This window comes from Camellia sinensis, chromosome 3 (assembly GCF_055761805.1).
Source record: "Camellia sinensis isolate YWXY chromosome 3, ASM5576180v1, whole genome shotgun sequence".
Lineage (NCBI taxonomy): Eukaryota > Viridiplantae > Streptophyta > Magnoliopsida > Ericales > Theaceae > Camellia > Camellia sinensis.
Window position 1 is genome coordinate 172,086,771 of NC_138963.1, and position 18,816 is coordinate 172,105,586.

At 38.0% G+C, this 18,816-nt stretch overlaps 2 protein-coding genes across 20 annotated transcripts in view; both read left to right on the top strand.

The window, feature by feature from the left end:
- The window catches only part of LOC114293322 (histone-lysine N-methyltransferase ASHH1), a 57,452-nt gene extending 49,913 nt beyond the window's left edge, over positions 1-7,539 (top strand). For 16 of the 19 annotated variants that reach the window (XM_082921441.1, XM_082921434.1, XM_082921438.1 and 13 more), the window contains 2 exons: positions 5,650-6,142; positions 6,887-7,539. In XM_082921441.1, coding sequence (XP_082777567.1) covers positions 5,650-6,142; positions 6,887-7,153 — 760 coding nt within the window. In that variant the 3' untranslated portion in view covers positions 7,154-7,539. Of the gene's footprint in view, positions 1-5,649; positions 6,143-6,869 lie in introns of all 19 variants that reach the window. The other 3 variants (XM_082921450.1, XM_082921451.1, XM_082921452.1) reach the window with 1 other exon arrangement.
- Positions 7,540-9,986: 2,447 nt separating this feature from the next.
- On the top strand, positions 9,987-11,709 carry LOC114293374 (leucine-rich repeat receptor protein kinase EMS1). Its single transcript, XM_028237434.2, has one exon. It carries the CDS (start codon positions 10,194-10,196, stop codon positions 11,292-11,294), a length of 1,101 nt encoding a protein of 366 aa, XP_028093235.1. The 5' UTR covers positions 9,987-10,193; the 3' UTR covers positions 11,295-11,709.
- The last annotated feature ends 7,107 nt before the right edge of the window (positions 11,710-18,816 follow it).

Genomic DNA, 18,816 nt, shown 5'->3' on the forward strand with positions numbered 1-18,816 from the left:
ATAAACATTCAAAAAACAGTAAAATTGCAATTTTGATTGTTTATGTTGATGACATCATTTTAACTGGTAATGATGAAGCAGAGTTAGCAGCCCTCAAAGAGAAACTCGCAAAAGAATTTCACATTAAGGATCTGGGAGCCCTCAAGTATTTCCTCGGAATGGAATTTGCAAGATCCAAGGAAGGTATATTCGTTAATCAGAGAAAATATGTTCTTGATCTCCTTGGAGAAACAGGTATGCTTGGTTGTAAGATGGCGGAGACTCCGATCGAGCCTAACTTGAAGTTACAAGCTGCTAAGGCTGAAGAAGTCAAAGAGAGAGAACAATATCAGCGACTTGTAGGGAAATTGATTTACTTGTCTCATACGTGGCCTGATATTGCCTTTGCAGTCAGCATGGTAAGTCAGTTCATGCACTCACCAGGGGCAGAGCACTTTGAGGCCGTTTATAAGATCTTAAGATATTTGAAAGGAACTCCAGGGAGAGGCTTACTATTCAAGAAACATGGACATCTTCAAGTTGAAGTATACACAGATGCAGACTGGGCAGGAAGTGTTACAGACAGGAGATCAACATCCGGATACTGCTCCTTTGTAGGTGGGAACCTAGTTACATGGCGGAGTAAAAAACAGAATGTGGTAGCTAGAAGTAGTGCAGAAGCAGAGTTCAGAGCTGTTGCCCATGGAATCTGTGAAGTAATGTGGATTAAAAGAATTCTTGAAGAATTAAAGCTTTCTCACCCGACACCTATGAAGGTCTATTGTGACAACAAAGCAGCTATATCTATAGCTCATAATCCAGTTCTACATGATCGCACAAAACATATAGAAGTGGATAAACATTTCATCAAGAAGAAAATCAATGCTGGTGTAAAAAATTATGTATTATTGATTGATTGTTGATTACAAGATTGATGTGTTGATATATTGTATTACAAATCAGAGTGGCATTATATAGGAGAGGGTTTGGGTAGTAGGTGTAGTGTAGTGGAGGTGGTAGGTGAAGTGGGATGTATTATTGATTGATTGTTGATTACAAGATTGATGTGTTGATATATTGTATTACAAATCAGAGTGGCATTATATAGGAGAGGGTTTGGGTAGTAGGTGTAGTGTAGTGGAGGTGGTAGGTGAAGTGGGTGCTAGTGGAGATGGTAGGTGGAGGAGTAAATTGGTAAATTCTAACAGCCCCCCGCAAACTCAAGGAGGATAGAAACTAACCAACTTGAGTTTGAAGAGAGGAACAAAACAAGAAAATACATAAAAATAAACGAGGATAAGAGACACTGTATGGTCGTGTCAGACCATTGGTGAAGACACTGGATGGTGGTGTCATAACGTTGTAGAGGACACTGAATGGGGGTGTCATAACCATGTAGAGGACACTGTAAGGTGGTGTCAGACCGATGTAGAAGACAGTTTATGGGGTCATGTCGGACCGTTGTAGCAGATAATGTGGTGACAGTTGTTGTGACAGTTTACGGAGTTTTGCTGGACCCTTGTAGAAACTAACCGGAATCAATGTCGGGACAGTTTACATAGTCTTGTCGGACCCATAAAGGAGCTAACCGGAATCAAATGTCGGGACAGTTTATAGAGTCTTGTCGGACCCATAAAAAATCGCATCCTCAAAAGGTGCGCTCAATTTTTCAAAAGGCGTGCCATCAAAAGGCGTGCCCACTTTATCAAAAGATGTGCCATGAAAAGGCGTGCCAATTTGTCGGGCGGCAAGAGGCGCGCGATGCGCGTGGCTGGCCCTGGCTATTTAAAACAAGGTTGAGGCGAAGGCTGTGCATACGAGTCTGAAACCTCTGAACGCTCGGAGAGCTTGTCTCTGCAAATCTTGAAACACCCGGAAACCAACCCTTCTCTGAAACACTTAGCAACTCAAAAACATGGCCTCTTCTTCCCGTCCAGCTACCCAGAACCTGCTCACGCTCTTTCCAGAACTGAACGAGCCCACAAGAGAAATAACTGGTGCGGTGGCCAGTGAACCGCAACCAAACACCTCTGGTTTTGCTCCACTGAACTTTCCGATGCGGTCGGTGGAGCAAAAAATGGCGATGCAAACTGATATTGAGGCTAATCAGTATACTCTGAAGTCATGCGTGGAAACCATGACGGCGGTCACAAATTTGTCGAACCGGCTGCAGAGTAGGACAAATGAGGTGCAGCATGTAAACTCTCAGCTGGCTCTGCTCCAACGCATGTATAAGGATGCGCGAGCAGAGATAAGCGTGCTAAGGGCAGAAAACAAGGAGCTGAAGCGGAAGGTCACCGTGATGTTCCGATTTGGAGGTCCTCCATATGCTGCAGTGGAGGAGTATGGGGGAGTGAACGTGCTCGGTGGACAAGGAAACACGGAGACCGGACTGGCACGGGACACCCAAGATAAAAGTAAGAAGAAGAGACCTGCAGTAGAATAGAGAAGGGAAAAGAAAAATCCCACTGTGGGTGTGGTTGTTTTTTGTTTTTTTTTTTTTTTTTTTTTTTTTGTGTGTAAAATGATGATCGGGGTGAGGCCCGATATGAATAAAATGAGTTTGCAGTTCGTCTTCTGCCTTTTTTTTTTTTTTTTTTTTTTTTTTAATAATAACAAGAATAAGAAAATGAGATCATGGAGTGGGCGGTGGTGACAGGTGGTGGAATGCACATGGGTTGGTCGAGTGGGTTTAAAATAAATGTAGCCGACACTGAGAGAGAGAGAGCTTCTCGGTATTGGGGTGTAGTGGGATTAAAGAAATAAAAGAAAAAAAAAAAAATGGAGCCGACACTGTGAGAGAGAGAGAGAGTGGGGGGAGTAAAATATTAAAAATGTTTGAGTGGGTGAGATGATGTAGCCAAGTTTACTCCTCAGATCCTTCTCCTTTGTTCTCTCTTTCGACCGCTCTCTGTGTTATATCTTGCATCCTTGTTTTAATCACGCTCTGGTCAAGCGGCCATGCGTCATCCACCAGATTTTGGATCCTTTTATTTCTAAATAGTGAGTGAGAGAGAAACAGAGGAGAGAGAGAGAAGCAGAGTGATGGGTTGTTCGAAGATTTCTTTCTCGGCGGCAGCGATGGTGGTGGTTGTGCTGATGGCCACAACAACAACCAGAGTGGCGGAGGGGCGAGGTATCCGATCTGTCCACGGGCTGTGGCGCGAGAGATGAGGTGACTTCGATGGCGTAGAAGGCCGCGAAGGAGGTGTCGACGCCATGGAGGGAAGCCGAACACGGCCCCGGCTCGAGGTGCTTGCTCGGCATCTCTGCTCGCGTCGTTGTCTGGTGCACCATCGGGGTCTTCGGGAAGGAGAGAAGATGATCAGCGCGAAGCTTGAAATGAATTGAAATTTGGGTGATTGTTGTGGATATATGTGTATGTCGTTCGGCGGATTTGAAGGCGATAACAGCCGATCCGGCGACGGAAGAAGCAGCCATGGAAGCTCCAAAGTCAGCCCACTAGTTTAACAAACAATCTTCTTTTTTTTTTTTTTTTGAGCCCCGACCTCCTCTGGAATTTAAACCACCTCCTGAAAAGAGAAAATGCCCACAGTATACAAGGTTGAGGTCCGGCGGGCGGCCAAGGCGAGGTTGCCGCCCGCCGGTGAAGCGAAAAATACTAATTTCTTAACCTTGCTCTGATACCATGTAAAAAATTATGTATTATTGATTGATTGTTGATTACAAGATTGATGTGTTGATATATTGTATTACAAATCAGAGTGGCATTATATAGGAGAGGGTTTGGGTAGTAGGTGTAGTGTAGTGGAGGTGGTAGGTGAAGTGGGTGCTAGTGGAGATGGTAGGTGGAGGAGTAAATTGGTAAATTCTAACAGCTGGCATAATCTGTATGACCTACCTTCCAACAGGTGAACAATTAGCTGATGTGCTAACGAAAGGACTACACAAGAAGCAATTTGATAAGCTGACTAGCAAGCTGGCTATGGAAGATATCTTCAAACCAGCTTGAGGGGGAGTGTTGGAAATTGTGTTCATGCATATAATATGATAGTGGTGTTGGTGGTAGATAGTGGCATGTATAGAATATGATAGTGGTGTTGGTGGTAGATAGTGGTATGTATAGAATATGATAGTGGTGTTGGTTGTAGATAGTGGCATGTATAGAATATGATAGTGGTGTTGGTGGTAGATAGTGGCATGTATATAATATGATAGTGGTAGATAGTGGTAATATATAATATGTAAGTGGCATATAATGGGTTATGATGATGTTTGTAATATCTCCTATATAAGGAGTGTCATTTGGTCTTGTAAGATAAGAAGTTTTGAATATAACAGAAATATATTTCTTCTTCCTCATATTTTCGGAGTTCTTCTTCTTCATATTTTCTAAGTCATAATATAAAATTTAGCAGAAGGTTCACGTGCTTCAAATCTCCTTCAGTCCCCAGTTCTATCTCCTATAGGGAGCATTGAGTTGAACTCAGATGGTAAGTTGGTAACTTCATTGGAAACTATATCATCTTGGTATTAGAGGCATTTTCTTATATCACATTGGAGATACCTATCCCTTTTTCTTTTTCAGCCCCAGCTGTTTGTTTGAGTAACCAGTTTATATTCTGGTTGGTGGGGTGAGTGTTTTTTTGTTTTTTTGTCAAGCCTTCTTGTTTTCTATAATATGGTAAGAAGTGGCTATGCCATAGAGGCAGAGATTCCAGGTTTCCACTTCTGTTAAGGATCTCGGGGAACTGTGGTTTGGGTTTGTTTGATATGTTAGTGACAGGGAAAGCGTTGATTGGCTTAGTTGGTTTATATTGCCAGGCATAGGATCCTGGAGTTATGGGTAATTGATTTGAAAGGTTAAAGGTTTATATAATAGGGTTTTGATAGAAGTTAGTTATGTCTGGAGAATGGCAAATGAGGATGATGTTTAACTAATAGGATACCAGTTCCTATGCAATCTTTCAGGGGGCATTATATCTCCATGGGTGGATGCTTAAAGTTAGGGTTGGCTTCTTTGTTCATGGGGATGGTACTTTTTATTTTTTTTGTTTGTTTAAGAAGGATTCCTCATCTGTCTTTGTGCTTCTTTCTTAATGAAGTTTATATTTCTTACATGAGGAAAAATGGGAAAAAACAAATGAAAAGAAATAGTGGAGTGCTTGGCATTTTTTTAAACTCACAGGAACCACCCCCCCCCCCCCCCAAAAAAAAAAAAGAAAAAAAAAGAAAAAGAAAAAGAAAAGGAGAATTGGCAATGTAGTGGATATTTCGCTAACCATGATATTATATTAGTATATGATTATTTTGATTGTGGTACAATAGCATAAAGGAGACATGAGCTTTTAAATATCTACAAAGCATATGGTTTGTGTATACATTTCTGATTTTCTTGGTTTCGATCCAATCATAGAGATGCACATTTAATTCTCGCATAAAATAAAAATTTAGAATTAAATTTCTGCTGTTCTCTCTTCTTTGCACCTGGAGTTTTCAAAGGATGTCCTAATAAGGTACTTGTGCGATCATAATACTCTCTCTCTCTCTCTATATATTCATTTTTAGTATTATGTTTCATGCAAACCATGTTTATTAGATTATCTGTTGCATTTAATCGACTTTCTTTTTGACATTTTCATTCTTGATGCAGTATCATTTGGTTTTGCATTAGACTTGTTGGATGTCAACCTGCCTGTTTGGGTGCAGGTATGAAGTTGAGAAAATCCCACTCTATGATTCTGCAGAGGATGAGCCCTCACTAAAGCTCCCTACCAATAAAAGCTCCTTTGGACCTGAATTCATTGCCAGTGGAAAGAATGATTTCTCTGCAGTGACAGAGGGTAGTGTTGGATCTGAACCTCATTTGGAGTCCAGTGCTGTAGTTGTTGAGCCATTCTATTCGGTTCCTACAGAAGGTGTGGTAATGAATAGGGTAAAAACTGAAGTAAGTGAACAAAAGAAATTATTTTCGCAAGATACTCTGCATGTCTTTCCACCCAAAAATCCAATGATTTCTCGAATTCGAAGTAATAGTACTTGTCGGAATTATCAAGTTGGATCAGGCTCTGCTTCAAAGAAAAAAGCACCACATATTGGTAACAAAAAGTCAAAACATGGTGGTGGAAAGCAAGTTGATGGAAAACGTGTTGCCCAACTATTTCTGTCAAAGGTGGCACAAGAGGAAATCATCAAATGCGAGGTACAAGCTGTATACTCTTTAAGTTATGGCAGTGTACTTAAAACTTTATGTTTCTGGCTTTTTTGTTCATTAACTCGTGTGAGTGCGGACTTCAACAGGACTCACGTATTTCTGGTTAGGTTTGAGGACATGCTTGCAAGCTCTGTTTGAGTCAGTTCAGATATGCAAGACATGGCATTTGCAAATTTAAAGGCTGTTTGTTTAGTATAGGGACTACTAAGTTTGGTAACCCCAAAATTTATGCACCAATGGGCATTTAGTGCCAACTGCTAAGGCTATGTTTTCCAGAATCCTGTAGTTATATAGATTACAAGTGTAATGGCATTTTTGTGTATTGTTTAGTTTCTTGCATTACCTTTGACTTAAAATTCCTGTAGCCTATGGTGCTAGGGTAGAGAAAAAAATTTAGGAACTCTAGCAATGCTGTGTCCTGACTTGGACAAGAATCTTCATGAAACTAAATTATCGCAGATTCTTCATTTGATATATGATGTGGTAGCATTGCAAAGAATACTCCCCTGAATCGTAGGCATGTAATTTTTTTAGAAGTCTTTTTGCTTTCCCAAACCCTTGATTATACTGTCTTACAGGTTTATCTAATTAGTATTGCCTCAATAGAATTTTCAAAAAGAAGAAAAGCTTCGTATCAAGTTTTACCACAATTATTGCTTGGAACCAAAGAAACAGTATATTTATTTTCCTGAATAAGGTTTACTCCGATCCAAAGTTTCATGTGTTATGTAGGAAATTAAGAACCAAGCCACCGCCAAGCTCGACTCCTTATACAGTGAAATCCGACCCGCCATTGAAGAACATGAGAGGGACAGCCAAGACAACGTCGATATTGCTGTAGCCAACCAGTGGATTGATGTCAGCTGCGCTAGACTGAAAGCAGAATTTGACTTTCACTTTTCCATAGTCAAGAACGTTGTCTGTCTGCCACCTCCTCAAAGGGCATCTGGTGAAGCAAATCCTTCTGAAGCGACAAACAGTGAGAATGATGGGAAGTGAATAGCAAATTAATTTCGAATCTTGTGGGTGACATGTGACCTTGACTTTTACTTTATTTTTCTTCTTCTGAACATGGTGGTGGTAGATGCAACTTTGGGAACTCCATTAATCTGAACTAGATCATAAATAAACTCAGGCACCTAAACCGTTTTCATGTTTTAAATTTTTAATAATTGTATCTTGTGTTTTTTTCCTTACTTTTAAGCCTGTGTTTACTACTCTCTCTGGTGCCGAACTTTTTATAATGTGCAAGGGGATCATGAACCCGAGTATTTGTAAGCATCAGAATCGGGCACTTGATTCATTCATACAATAAGAAAAGATGGTATGTGTAGCATGATTAACTTTTATCTTAATTTGGCCAGTTTGAGTGCTTTGTGCTTGCATGAATCTTCGTTTGGATGTCTATTTCAGTTTATAAGTCTTTAGTCAGATGAGACTATTTGTTATTTGGTCACATTCAGTTCAATGTTTGGGTGCATCCTTTTCTCTCATCTTTATTGAATTTCAAAATTTCTCCTAGTGACCACTGTAATGCTTCGAAGCTCTTGGTAGAAACATTTGCATGCGTTACAAGAATGGTCATTTTAATCTAATCAGCGAGGTCCATTCATACCTGTCCAAATAAGGTGGATTTTATCCAACCCGACACTTATGTGGGGTGGACGTAGATTATATTCTGATTACCCGTAACGGGAGTAGGGCAGAGGCGGATATCGCTTTCTTCAATCCAAGTCTGACTTGATATAATTAATAATATATATAAATAAATAATATATATGCATATATATTATAATTAAATATAAAAAAAGAATATTAAAAGTCTGTAGTTCTGTTTAAATATAAATAAATAATAATTTAAAAATTTTTACTGTTTATATATATATATATATATGAGGAAACAAGAGAAATTATTTAGTGTGTTTAGAATTGAAATGATTTTTAACTTTTTTGATTATTTGTAATGTGGTCGGGTATTTGTGGGTATCGGGCATCCATGGAGGCGGGAATGAAGTTGAAAAATTTTACCGGGGTGGGATTTGAAAGCAAGAACAGAGACGGGGATGACAAACTCGCCCATATACAAGTGTAAATTATTGTTGTCAAATGTTAGGTAAAATGCCCCTTCTAGACAAATGCATTGTTGAATGATGGAGTCATTTGAACAAAACCTGACTTTTAGTGGTGCTGTTTCACTCAATCACACATCATTCATCCTTTGAAACTTTCCAAATTAGGTTTTATTATAACTCTCTCTCTCTCTCTCTCTGGGTCTAATATTTTTTTAAGATATTGGGCCATGCTACACATTAGAATTTTTAGCAGTAAGTCTTTTTTGAAATTTTCTTGGGGAGCTTTAGACAATGGAATAAGTGAACAAATGGTTAAAACACTTCTGATCAAAGTCAATGGTGCACCCTAGCTTCTACATTCATCTTATTTGATTTTCATTAGCTTCAACCTTAAAAGCTGAGCTTTTACCTGTAGTTTATGAGTTAAAATTATTTAAATAAGCTGAACATGTTAACTTTCTCCTCTCAGATGATCTATTTTAATTGCACAAAATTTGATTGGCTTGATAAATTATTTTATAAGATCGTTAAAGGTGTATACAAATTTACAAAAAGTAATCTTGTCCATGTCTACCAGATTCTATTTTATTGGAGTTGGTGCCTGAAAGATTATTTATTTATTTGTTTTGTTGGTAACTTTTAAAGTTACTGTTTAGATTATTTAACATAAAAATTACTAATCCGTACCGTCAAAAATGAAAATAGAAAAATTAATTAGATTTTTGAATGGATGGAGATCGTTACTCAATTTGATTATATATATAAATTAGACTTCTCTCAAATTCAAACTTTAATTTTATAAATTTTTTATATATTTGCATCAATATATTATTATATAAAATGAATTTTTATATTTTCTTCTCTTGTACATATATAGACATTTTCTTGTACATTGGATTTATCAGAAAAATACAATTTTGAATAGTTATGGTATTAAATTATTATTATTTTTAAATTAAAAGTTTAAATTTGATCACTATATACAAATTCAAATTTAAATAGAAAGGAAAGTTATGACCTAAAGACAAAGAAGAAGTGCAGAATAAAAAAAAAAAATCAAAATAATGAAAGTGCAAACCTTTCTTGAATAAATTTATGTATTAATCACTTGTACTTTTAGAGATTATTTTGTCCACTCTTCATTTTTTTTTTAAAAAAAAAATTATATGTATATGTGTTATAAGCGGATGAACAAATTTAGACATGAAAACCAGCAAATCTTCATCACTCTACATATCACCGTTTGATACAACCAATATTATCCGTTGATTAAAGCAGAAACATCGAATAAATATGCTCATGCGACACGCTAAATAACAACAACAATGATTCATTCCCTTTTTCCCTCACCCTCTTTGACCCCTCTCTTATTGGTTATATTTTTTTTTTCTTTTTCTTTTTTTTCCTTCTCCTCCAATCACCACCCGTCACATGGCAAAGGGGTGAAGGGTGACCCAAAAGGGGTCCAAGCATTATTCGAATAACAAAGAGTTTACTAGGTCTCCGTTTGGAAAGTGGGTTGGCTTTTTGGCTTTTTGACTATTTTAGCCTGGGCTAAAAAGCTTGGTTTGGGAAGGGCTTTTTGGCTTTTTGGCTTTTTTGGCTTTTTTTGTGAGAGAAGAATGTAATGATTATGGGTTGGATGTGATGTTTTGTTTGTTATGGCTAAAATAGCCTATTTTATTTTTTGTGGCTAAAATAACCAAAAAAGCCTGAAAACCATCTTGCCAAATAGAGGCTAGACCTGTTGAGTTTGTTCCAAAAAAAAAAAAAAAAAAAAAAAAAAAAAAAAAAAAAAAAACTAGACTGTTGAGTCTCCAGCACCGAAGTTCCCGAGCAACTGTGCTTCGACGAAAGCCTGTTAATGGCCGCTTATATTCACACGCACACACAGTCAGTCAAATTCAACAAAACCTTCAACTCTCTCTCTCTCTCCCTCTCTTCAACTTTCTCTCTCTAAATTCTCCATGGATCACATCGCCCTGGGTATCCTCGCAGCCATCGCTAGCTTCTTCGTCGCCACCCTACTCTTCACCCTCATGCTCGTCCTCTGCCAACGCGGCAAGAACCGAAACCAACAAACCCGAACTCGGCCCAATTCCCAGCTCTCAATCCCCATCGGCGAGAGCGCCTCGTTCGACCCCTCTCTGAATTGGGTCTCCATGCCGGAGCTCATCCAGGCCACCCGTAACTTCTCGCCAGACCTCATCATCGGCGACGGCAGCTTCGGCCTCGTCTACAGGTGCTGCCTCGCTAACCGCACCGTCGCCGTCAAGAAGCTCAGCAGCGATGCTTTTCAAGGGTTTCGAGAATTCCGGGCCGAGATGGAAACCCTAGGTAAGCTCCGGCACCCCAACATCGTCACTATCCTCGGGTACTGCGCCACGGGTTGGGACCGGATCCTAATTTACGAGTTTATCGAGAACGGTAGCCTCGATCAATGGCTGCTCGACACGTCATCGTCGGAGAATGACGTGTCAGCATCATTAGTCCCGAGGCTGCCGTTGTCTTGGGAAACGAGGCTTAAAATTATTAGAGGTGTGGCCGATGGTTTAGCATATATGCATAATTTAGACACGCCAATTATACACAGGGACATTAAAGCTAGTAATGTGTTACTCGACAAGGAATTCGAGGCACACATTGCTGATTTTGGGTTGGCTAGGATAATTGAAAGTTCGCATTCCCATGTGTCCACCCAAGTGGCCGGAACAATGGGGTATATGCCTCCAGAGTACTTACTAGGGGCTACTACCGCCACTACCTTTGGTGATGTGTACAGTTTTGGGATTCTTATGTTGGAAATTGCAACGGGGATGCGACCCAATTTGCCATTTAAGGCGGAGGAGGGGGATTGCCAGGAAGTGAGGTTGGCTGAGTGGGCTAGGAGGATGGTGGAACACAACAGGCAAATGAAAATGCTTGATGCTAATATTTCTAGAGATGGGTTGGGAGAAGCTGGGGTTGTAGAGTTTTTCAAGATTGCTATGTCTTGTGCTAGTGATATTTGCAAGGAGAGGCCTGCAATGAAGGAGGTGGTGGACTTGTTGAATGGGATTTCAACTTGAGGAATTGTACTTTTGGGCAGCTGTGGCAAATTGTGATCTTGTTGTCCAATGCTTGTACGAGTGTTTGATTGCAAATTTGATGAAGAGTGAGGACCAGTTTGTTGCAGTGTTCATTTTGCTGCCATGGTCTCAGTCAAGTGAGCTCATGATAAGGGGGATGGAAATAGCTTGTGGAGCCAAATAACAAAGGTAAATTACGTAAGCATGATTATTTATAGTTTTATGATGGTGTAAAGCATCTTTAGAATTTTTTATTTTTTTTAGGCGAATTGGGCAAGTTCTAGATAGTTTCTTTTATCAGATAATATCATATGATGATTTATGAGGCATGCACGTAGCCATTGTTGTATAATTGTATTCACCAAATCTAAGCTAGCGAGTTTTATTCATTGGTAAATGTTTCATTCAGTATTAATTGGTCTTTGTTATTAGGTTATTAGTTGATGGTTTCGCGATGTTCTTGAAAACCTGAAATTTTCATGGGATATGCACTTCATTTGAGTTGGAAATGTCAACTTTGGATTGTCATTCTCATTGATGGACATTCCTTGGTGGCATTTCTTTGTTGATTTTGTAATGGAGTGGTGGATTAACAAATTACTCGGAAGTGTTATTTTATTGCAACGATTCCTTTACTTGTTCGATATAATACAGTAGTGGTTAGTAGCATCACAAGACTTTGAGGTGGTAGGTGATCATGGTCTCCTTTAATTTAGACAACAGAAACATCATTTAGCTCTTGCATTCGACACATTGTTGTGGTATGCAATTTCTTTCTTGGATTCATTCTTGTTGAATGCAATCTTTTATGAGTGTAATTCGTCCTTTTTCTATGTGGATGTTTATGCGTAAAACTTCATACACATGAATACCATGAATCATGTTGGATTAGTAGTACTTATCAGTTCAAGTTATGTCTATTGGAAATGAAGTAGAAAACAAGGGACCAGAAAAGCATTGCCTATGAGGCATTTTTGGTGGGGGCATGGAGTCCTGACTAGTTTTGTGACTTTGGTATTTAATGAAAAGTTGTTTGCTTTTAGGTCATGTTTGTTTGGCCGACTAGGATGGAGGGGATTAAGAGTACGGTGAGATCGAGTGAGGAGATTATTACTGTGATAGTATTAGGTTGAAAATATAAGATAAAGAGTTTTTGTTTGTACATCACCGGATTAATAATAGTATTGATAGTATTAATATGTAAAATTAATGTTGTTTAATTTTTAATGTTTTTTTAATATTATAATCTTGGTACAACAGCCAAAGTAGCTTAACATGCCCAAAATATATATATATATATATATAATATTGTTGCAGCAGTCAGTTGTCCTCCCAGTCCAGGGACTGATTTTTCAATCCTATCTTGGGAGAGGGAAAGCTAATCTGGTGGTGGTGTAGAATTAGCAATGAGGCTGCAGTAACAATCTCATCCAATAATGAAGCCACCATACAAGATGTTGTGGGACCCATATCATTAGCAATCCAATCCTACCTCACACTCAGCCAAACAAACATGAAAATAGGAATTTATGCACATTTAGGTGTTACTGAATAGGTGATGTGTGCTAAATTTCAGGTCAGTTACCCTTGATTGAGTATAATTGGTGAACCCAAAACAGGTCAAAAGCACCATCTAAAAAATAAATAAAGTGAACAGGTCAAAGCATCCTTTCAATTGATATTAGGTGTCATTTGATGATGTTTCCTGTTTTTAATTTTTTGTAACATGATTGGTACACGTTTTCAAAACATATAAAAACAAATCAAGAAAGCATGTTTGGTGAGTTTCCAGAGGGGTGACCAGAGGAGGGGGTGGGGGAGCACAGAGAGAATGAAAACTTGTGTTGAAAACATTTATCAAAAAATAAATAATTTGTTTTGAAAACAAGAGAGAGCAATTTTTTCTTGATTCCTAAGATTTTGAAAATTAGCTATTTTTATTTTTGGAGAAGAAAACAGTTCCCAAGAGTATTTTTATTTTCAATTTAAAAAATTCTTGAAAACTAGAAATAGAAAACAAAAATGTTACCAAATGGGACTTCTCCCTCATCATATATGGAAATTGATATAGGAGGATCTGTTTAGTGGAAAATGTAACTCTTCTCGACTGAATGCTATTTTATCTAAGATCGCATTAATCATGCCTCTTGGAGTCTTTCTCTTGCTGTTTTGTTGTCTTTTGCTGCTTAGTCCAATTTGGAGATGCATTGAGGTTTATTTATTTGTCAGTTCAACTATTAAAAAAGATGACCCATCATGATAACTGTGAATTGCAAACCACATCATTCTGATTGATATTTCTTTTGTGTTTTATTGAGGATGACAAAGTCGTATTTCTTTTAGAACTGCTTGGGCAGAGATGAGTTTTAATGTATACCAGTACGCCATTTATGTAGGGAACTAAATATAGTTGGAGAATGCATTCACTTGACACTTGACAGAGGTCCTTCAATTTAGTGCTTCTTGATGTGAGATGAGAGTCCATTTAAGCCTTGAAATTTCGTGTATGGTGTTCTGTTTACCAATTGAAACATCAAGTAATAACTCAGTTGTTTCTTCGGGTGAGCATAATGGATCGGACATGTATATTTCAGGTTAAAATGATATTTTTCCTCAACTTCACATAGATCATTTTGTGTGAGAAGTTGCGATGATACTTTTCTTTCATGTTTCCTTTTCCTCATTCCATCATTCCATACATTTTAATGCTCTGTTCAAATTTCCAGTGTGTAGATCATTTCAAATGCCTCTTACTGTATATATATTACATTCACTCTGGAACAGGAATACATATCATGTCTAAATCCATGTTTTGAATGAAAAAAAGAAAAAAAAAAAAAAAGGTTTTGAAAATATTTGAAAAGAAACTAATTCAAGGGATTTGATCTTTTAAGCTTAGGATTTCATTATGGTTTGATGTTTTGATTTGGAAAGCAATTATAATTCTATGTTTCCTATTGATTTTGCATGTTTTTGGGTGTTTTAGCTCGAGTCCTAGGCTTGAAAATGGAAGGAAAAGAGTTAGAACAAACAGTTTTTTTCGGATAGTAGACTTTTGCCCAAAACCGCACGTGCAGCGGCCCTTCCCGCACATGCGGCAGATTCCTCCCTGCAATATCCTTGAAACACTAAAGGAAACATGGAGTTTAAGTTCTATATGCATCAAAACTTGAAGAATCACATCAAAAAATTGAGGTTCCTAGGCTATATGCCTTGTTTTCATTTTTCCTTCACTTTCTTCATTCTTCCTCTCAATTCTCCGTTTTTAAACCAAATTAATTCTAGTTTCTTTTCAATCTTGGATGTTAGGAAGGTCTACAGTAGGATTTGGGTTAGAAATCATACCTTCGATTTGCTTAGGGATGAGTTTTGGTGAAGTTCCTTTGGTTCCTCTCTTTTTTCCCTTCTCTCTTTTCTCCTCTTCTTTTTCTCCTTCTTCCATTTGTTCTTGAACTTGGCTGAGTTTTCTCTCTTTTTTTTTTTGGGTTTGGGGCCTAAGGTTTTATGGTGTGTGGTGGGATAAAAGATCATTAGTTGGCTAATCTTACTTACTTAAGCTTAATTAATCTAGGTTAAGACTAATTAATCTAATCTTATCATAATCGTACTCAACCTAATTAATCCTAATTAAGGCTCACTAATCATACTTAATTATCACTAATCCTAATTAACAAAATAACAAATAGCATGAAATAGTTAAGTTTGTTAGACTAAGGTCTTTAAGCTCATCGCTTAGGATATAGGCTCATCCTATGATTCTCAAATCAAGTTTTAAACTATTCATTAACTCAAAACACATAGCAGACAAATCCTATACATAAGTTTCCAAATTTCTTCTTCTTTTCATCCTAATGCTAGCAAGTCCTAAGTCACACAAGTACATAGCATATAACATGAATGCATGAACAATTAGATATATATGATGCATGAACGGTTTAGTTGTCACATACTTCCCTTCTTAAGAAGTTTGGCCCTCTAAATTTGTCTCACCTTAACTCGAAAACAAATTAGGATATCTCATCTTCTTTTTCCCAAGTAGCATCCCTCCCTTCCATAGTGCTCCTTCCATATAACCTTTACCATAGGTATTTCTTTATTCCGAAGTTGCTTTACTTGGCGATCAATTATTTGAATGGTTTGTTCCTCATACTGTAAGTCTTCATCAATAACCAAGCGTTGATAATCAATCATGTGGGAAGGATCCCGAGCATAACCCTGTAACATGAAAATGTGAAAAAACATTATGAATCTACTCTATTTCTGGTGGCAATGCTAACTGGTAAGCTACTGGGCTAATCTTTTCAAGAATCTCAAACGGCCCTATGTACCGAGGAGACAATTTTTCCTTTTTCTCAAATCTAGTCTAGCCCTTCATTGGAGTAACTTTTAGAAATACATGATATCCAACTTCAAACTCAACATCCCTCCTTCTCAAATCTGCATAACTCTTTTACCGACTTTAGGCGGTTTTTAGTCGTTGAATAATTTTGATCTTTTCCATAGTAACTTGAACAATTTTAGGCCCTAACATCGGTTTGTCTCCAACTTGTGTCCAGCAAATCGGTGATTTGCATTTTCTTCCATATAGTGCTTCATATGGTGCCATGTCAATGCTTGCTTGGAAACTATTGTTGTAAGAAAATTCTGCCAACGGTACGTGAGTTTCCCAACTTCCCTTGAAATCCAATGCACACAAACGAAGCATATCTTCCAAAATCTGTATTGTCCGTTCTGATTGACCATCGGTTTGCAGATAGAAGGTAGTACTAAATTTCAATTCTGTTCCCAATGCTTTCTATAAGCTCTGCCAAAATCTAGATACAAATTTGGAGTCTCTATCTGACACAATAGAAACAGGCACACCATGAAGTCGAACAATCTCATCTATATACAAGGTAGCTAATTTGTCCGTGTTGTAAAAAGACTTCACAAGTAAGAAATGAGCAGACGTGGTCAGTTTGTCTACAATGGCCCAAATTAAATCCATACATTTTGGTGTGCGAGGCAACCCAACTACAAAATCTATCGTAATGTGCTCCCATCTCCATTCCAGGATAGAGAGTGGTTGAAGTAGACTGGCCGGCTTTTGGTGTTCTGCTTTTATTTGTTGGCGTTGTAGGCAACATGAAACCAACTTTGCTATCCCCCTTTTCATGTTTGGCTACCAGTAGACCTACTTGAGGTCTTGATACATTTCGGTGATCCAGGATGGACTGCAAACTTGGAGCAGTGTGTTTCCTCCATGACTTTCTTTCTCAACTCCAGTATATCAGGGGCACATAATCTGCCTTCAAACTATAGCACTTGTTCTTTGATTGCGAATCCCGGTCTTGGCTTTTAATTAATTTCCTCAAATATTTTCTTGAAGTAGGCATCATTCATTTGTCTTTCCTTGATTTCCTCAATAATAAATGGTTGGGTTGAAATTGCAGCTAAAGTCCCTTTTGCCTAATGTAAGACCAATTTTATCTCCATTCTCTAAAGGTCTTGAAATATGTCTCCTTGTTTAGTGAGCAGGCATGCTAGATTCTCCATTGACTTCCCGTTGAGGGGCATCCGTTACTTTATTTACTTTGCCAAGTTAATACTGTATCTACAAATCATAATCCTTCATCAGCTCTAGCCATTTCCTCTGTTTCATATTGAGCTCCTTCTGGATAAACAAATACTTTAGACTTTTGTGATCAGTAAATACTTCATATGTGGCCTCGTAGAAATAATAACACCAAATCTTTAATGCGAAACAACAGCTACCAATTCCAAGTCGTGTGTTTGGGTAGTTCATTTCATGCGACTTTAATTGGCGAGAAACATATGCAATAACCTTGTTGTTCTGCATCAAAACACACCCCAATTCTTTGTGAGACGCATCACTATAGATAACAAATCCTTCTGTACCTGACGATGGTACAAAGACTGGCGCTGCGATCAACCTGGTTTTTAACTCTTAAAAGGTAGAATCGCTCTCTTCTGTCCATTCAAATGGTGTTGCCTTCTGTGCCAACTGGGTGAGCGGCACTGCTATCTTGGAGAAGTCCTTGACAAACCTCATGTAATAACCTGCCAAACCAAGAAAATTTCGAACCTTTGTTACATTAGTGGGTCTTGACTAGTTTACTATTGCTTCAATTTTTTGGCGATCAACAAAAATGCCTTCTTTATCAATAACATGTCCTAAAAATGTCACGCTAGTCAACCAAAACTCACACTTCTTTAATTTTGCATACAACTGTTTATCTCTAAGAGTTTGAAAGATCAATCTTAAATGTTGTTCATGGTCCTCCTCACTTTTAAAGTAAATCAAAATGTCATCAATGAAAACTATAACAAATTCATCCAAATAAGGCTTAAAAATCCTATTCATTGAATCCATGAATGCTGCAGGAGCATTAGTAACCCTAAATGGTATAACCAAAAACTCATAATGGTCATACCTGGTTCTAAACGTTGTCTTCTCAACATCCTCTGCCTTAACTTTAAGTTGATGATAACTTGATCTATAATCAATTTTGGAGGAGATTTGTGCCCCTTGAAGTTGATCAAACAAATCATCAATTCTTGGCAACGAGTATTTATTCTTAATAGTCACATTATTCAACTCTCTGTAATCAATGCATAAACGAAAAGTTCTATCATTCTTTTCCACAAATAGGACTGGTGCACACTATGACGAAGTGCGAGGTCAGAAGAAGCCTTTGTCTGACAAATCTTGCAAGTGAATTTTCAACTCCTTTAGCTTTGCTGGCGACATTTTGTAAAGAGTCTTAGAAATTGGTTGAGTTCCCAACGCAACATCAACTGTAAACTCAATTTCTCTATCAATCAAAGTGTCCGATAGATCATCAGGAAACACATCTAAAAATTCCCTTACTACCGGTATGTTGCTTAAACTATCATTAGATCCCTATACAGTTAAGACACTACACAAATATCCCCAACACCCTTTCTTGAGTAATTTACATGCCTTCGTGGATGAAATAAGATATGGTGGTGGTACTGCGCCTCTACCTTGAAAAGAAAACTCTTCTTGATTTGGTGGTTGAAATGAGACACACTTTGATACACAGTCTATGGTAGCACAATTTGTTGACAATCAATCCATTCCCAAAATAGCATCAAAATGACTTATTTCTATAGGCAATAAATCAACAATCAAGCTAACATTCCCAATTAATATTTCACAATCTCGATAGATAGATGTATATATCATAAATTCACCCAACGATGTAGATGCAGACATTAGAAAAGTTAAAGGTTATGGCGATTTATTCAACTTATTCACAAATTGACTAGATACAAATGAATACGTGGAATCCAAATCTGTCAAAATATACGCATCATGAGCACAGATGGAGAGTATAACTAATACAACGGGCTCCGTACTCTAGGCACCCCCTGGGACTAAGGCAGATTCCCTTGCTTGTCTCACCGGTTCTTTTCCCGTGGTGCTGGGTTTAGTAGTTGGTTTCTGAACCAACCTTGATGAACTACTTGCACCTTTTAAAGAATTTTGTTGGGCCTT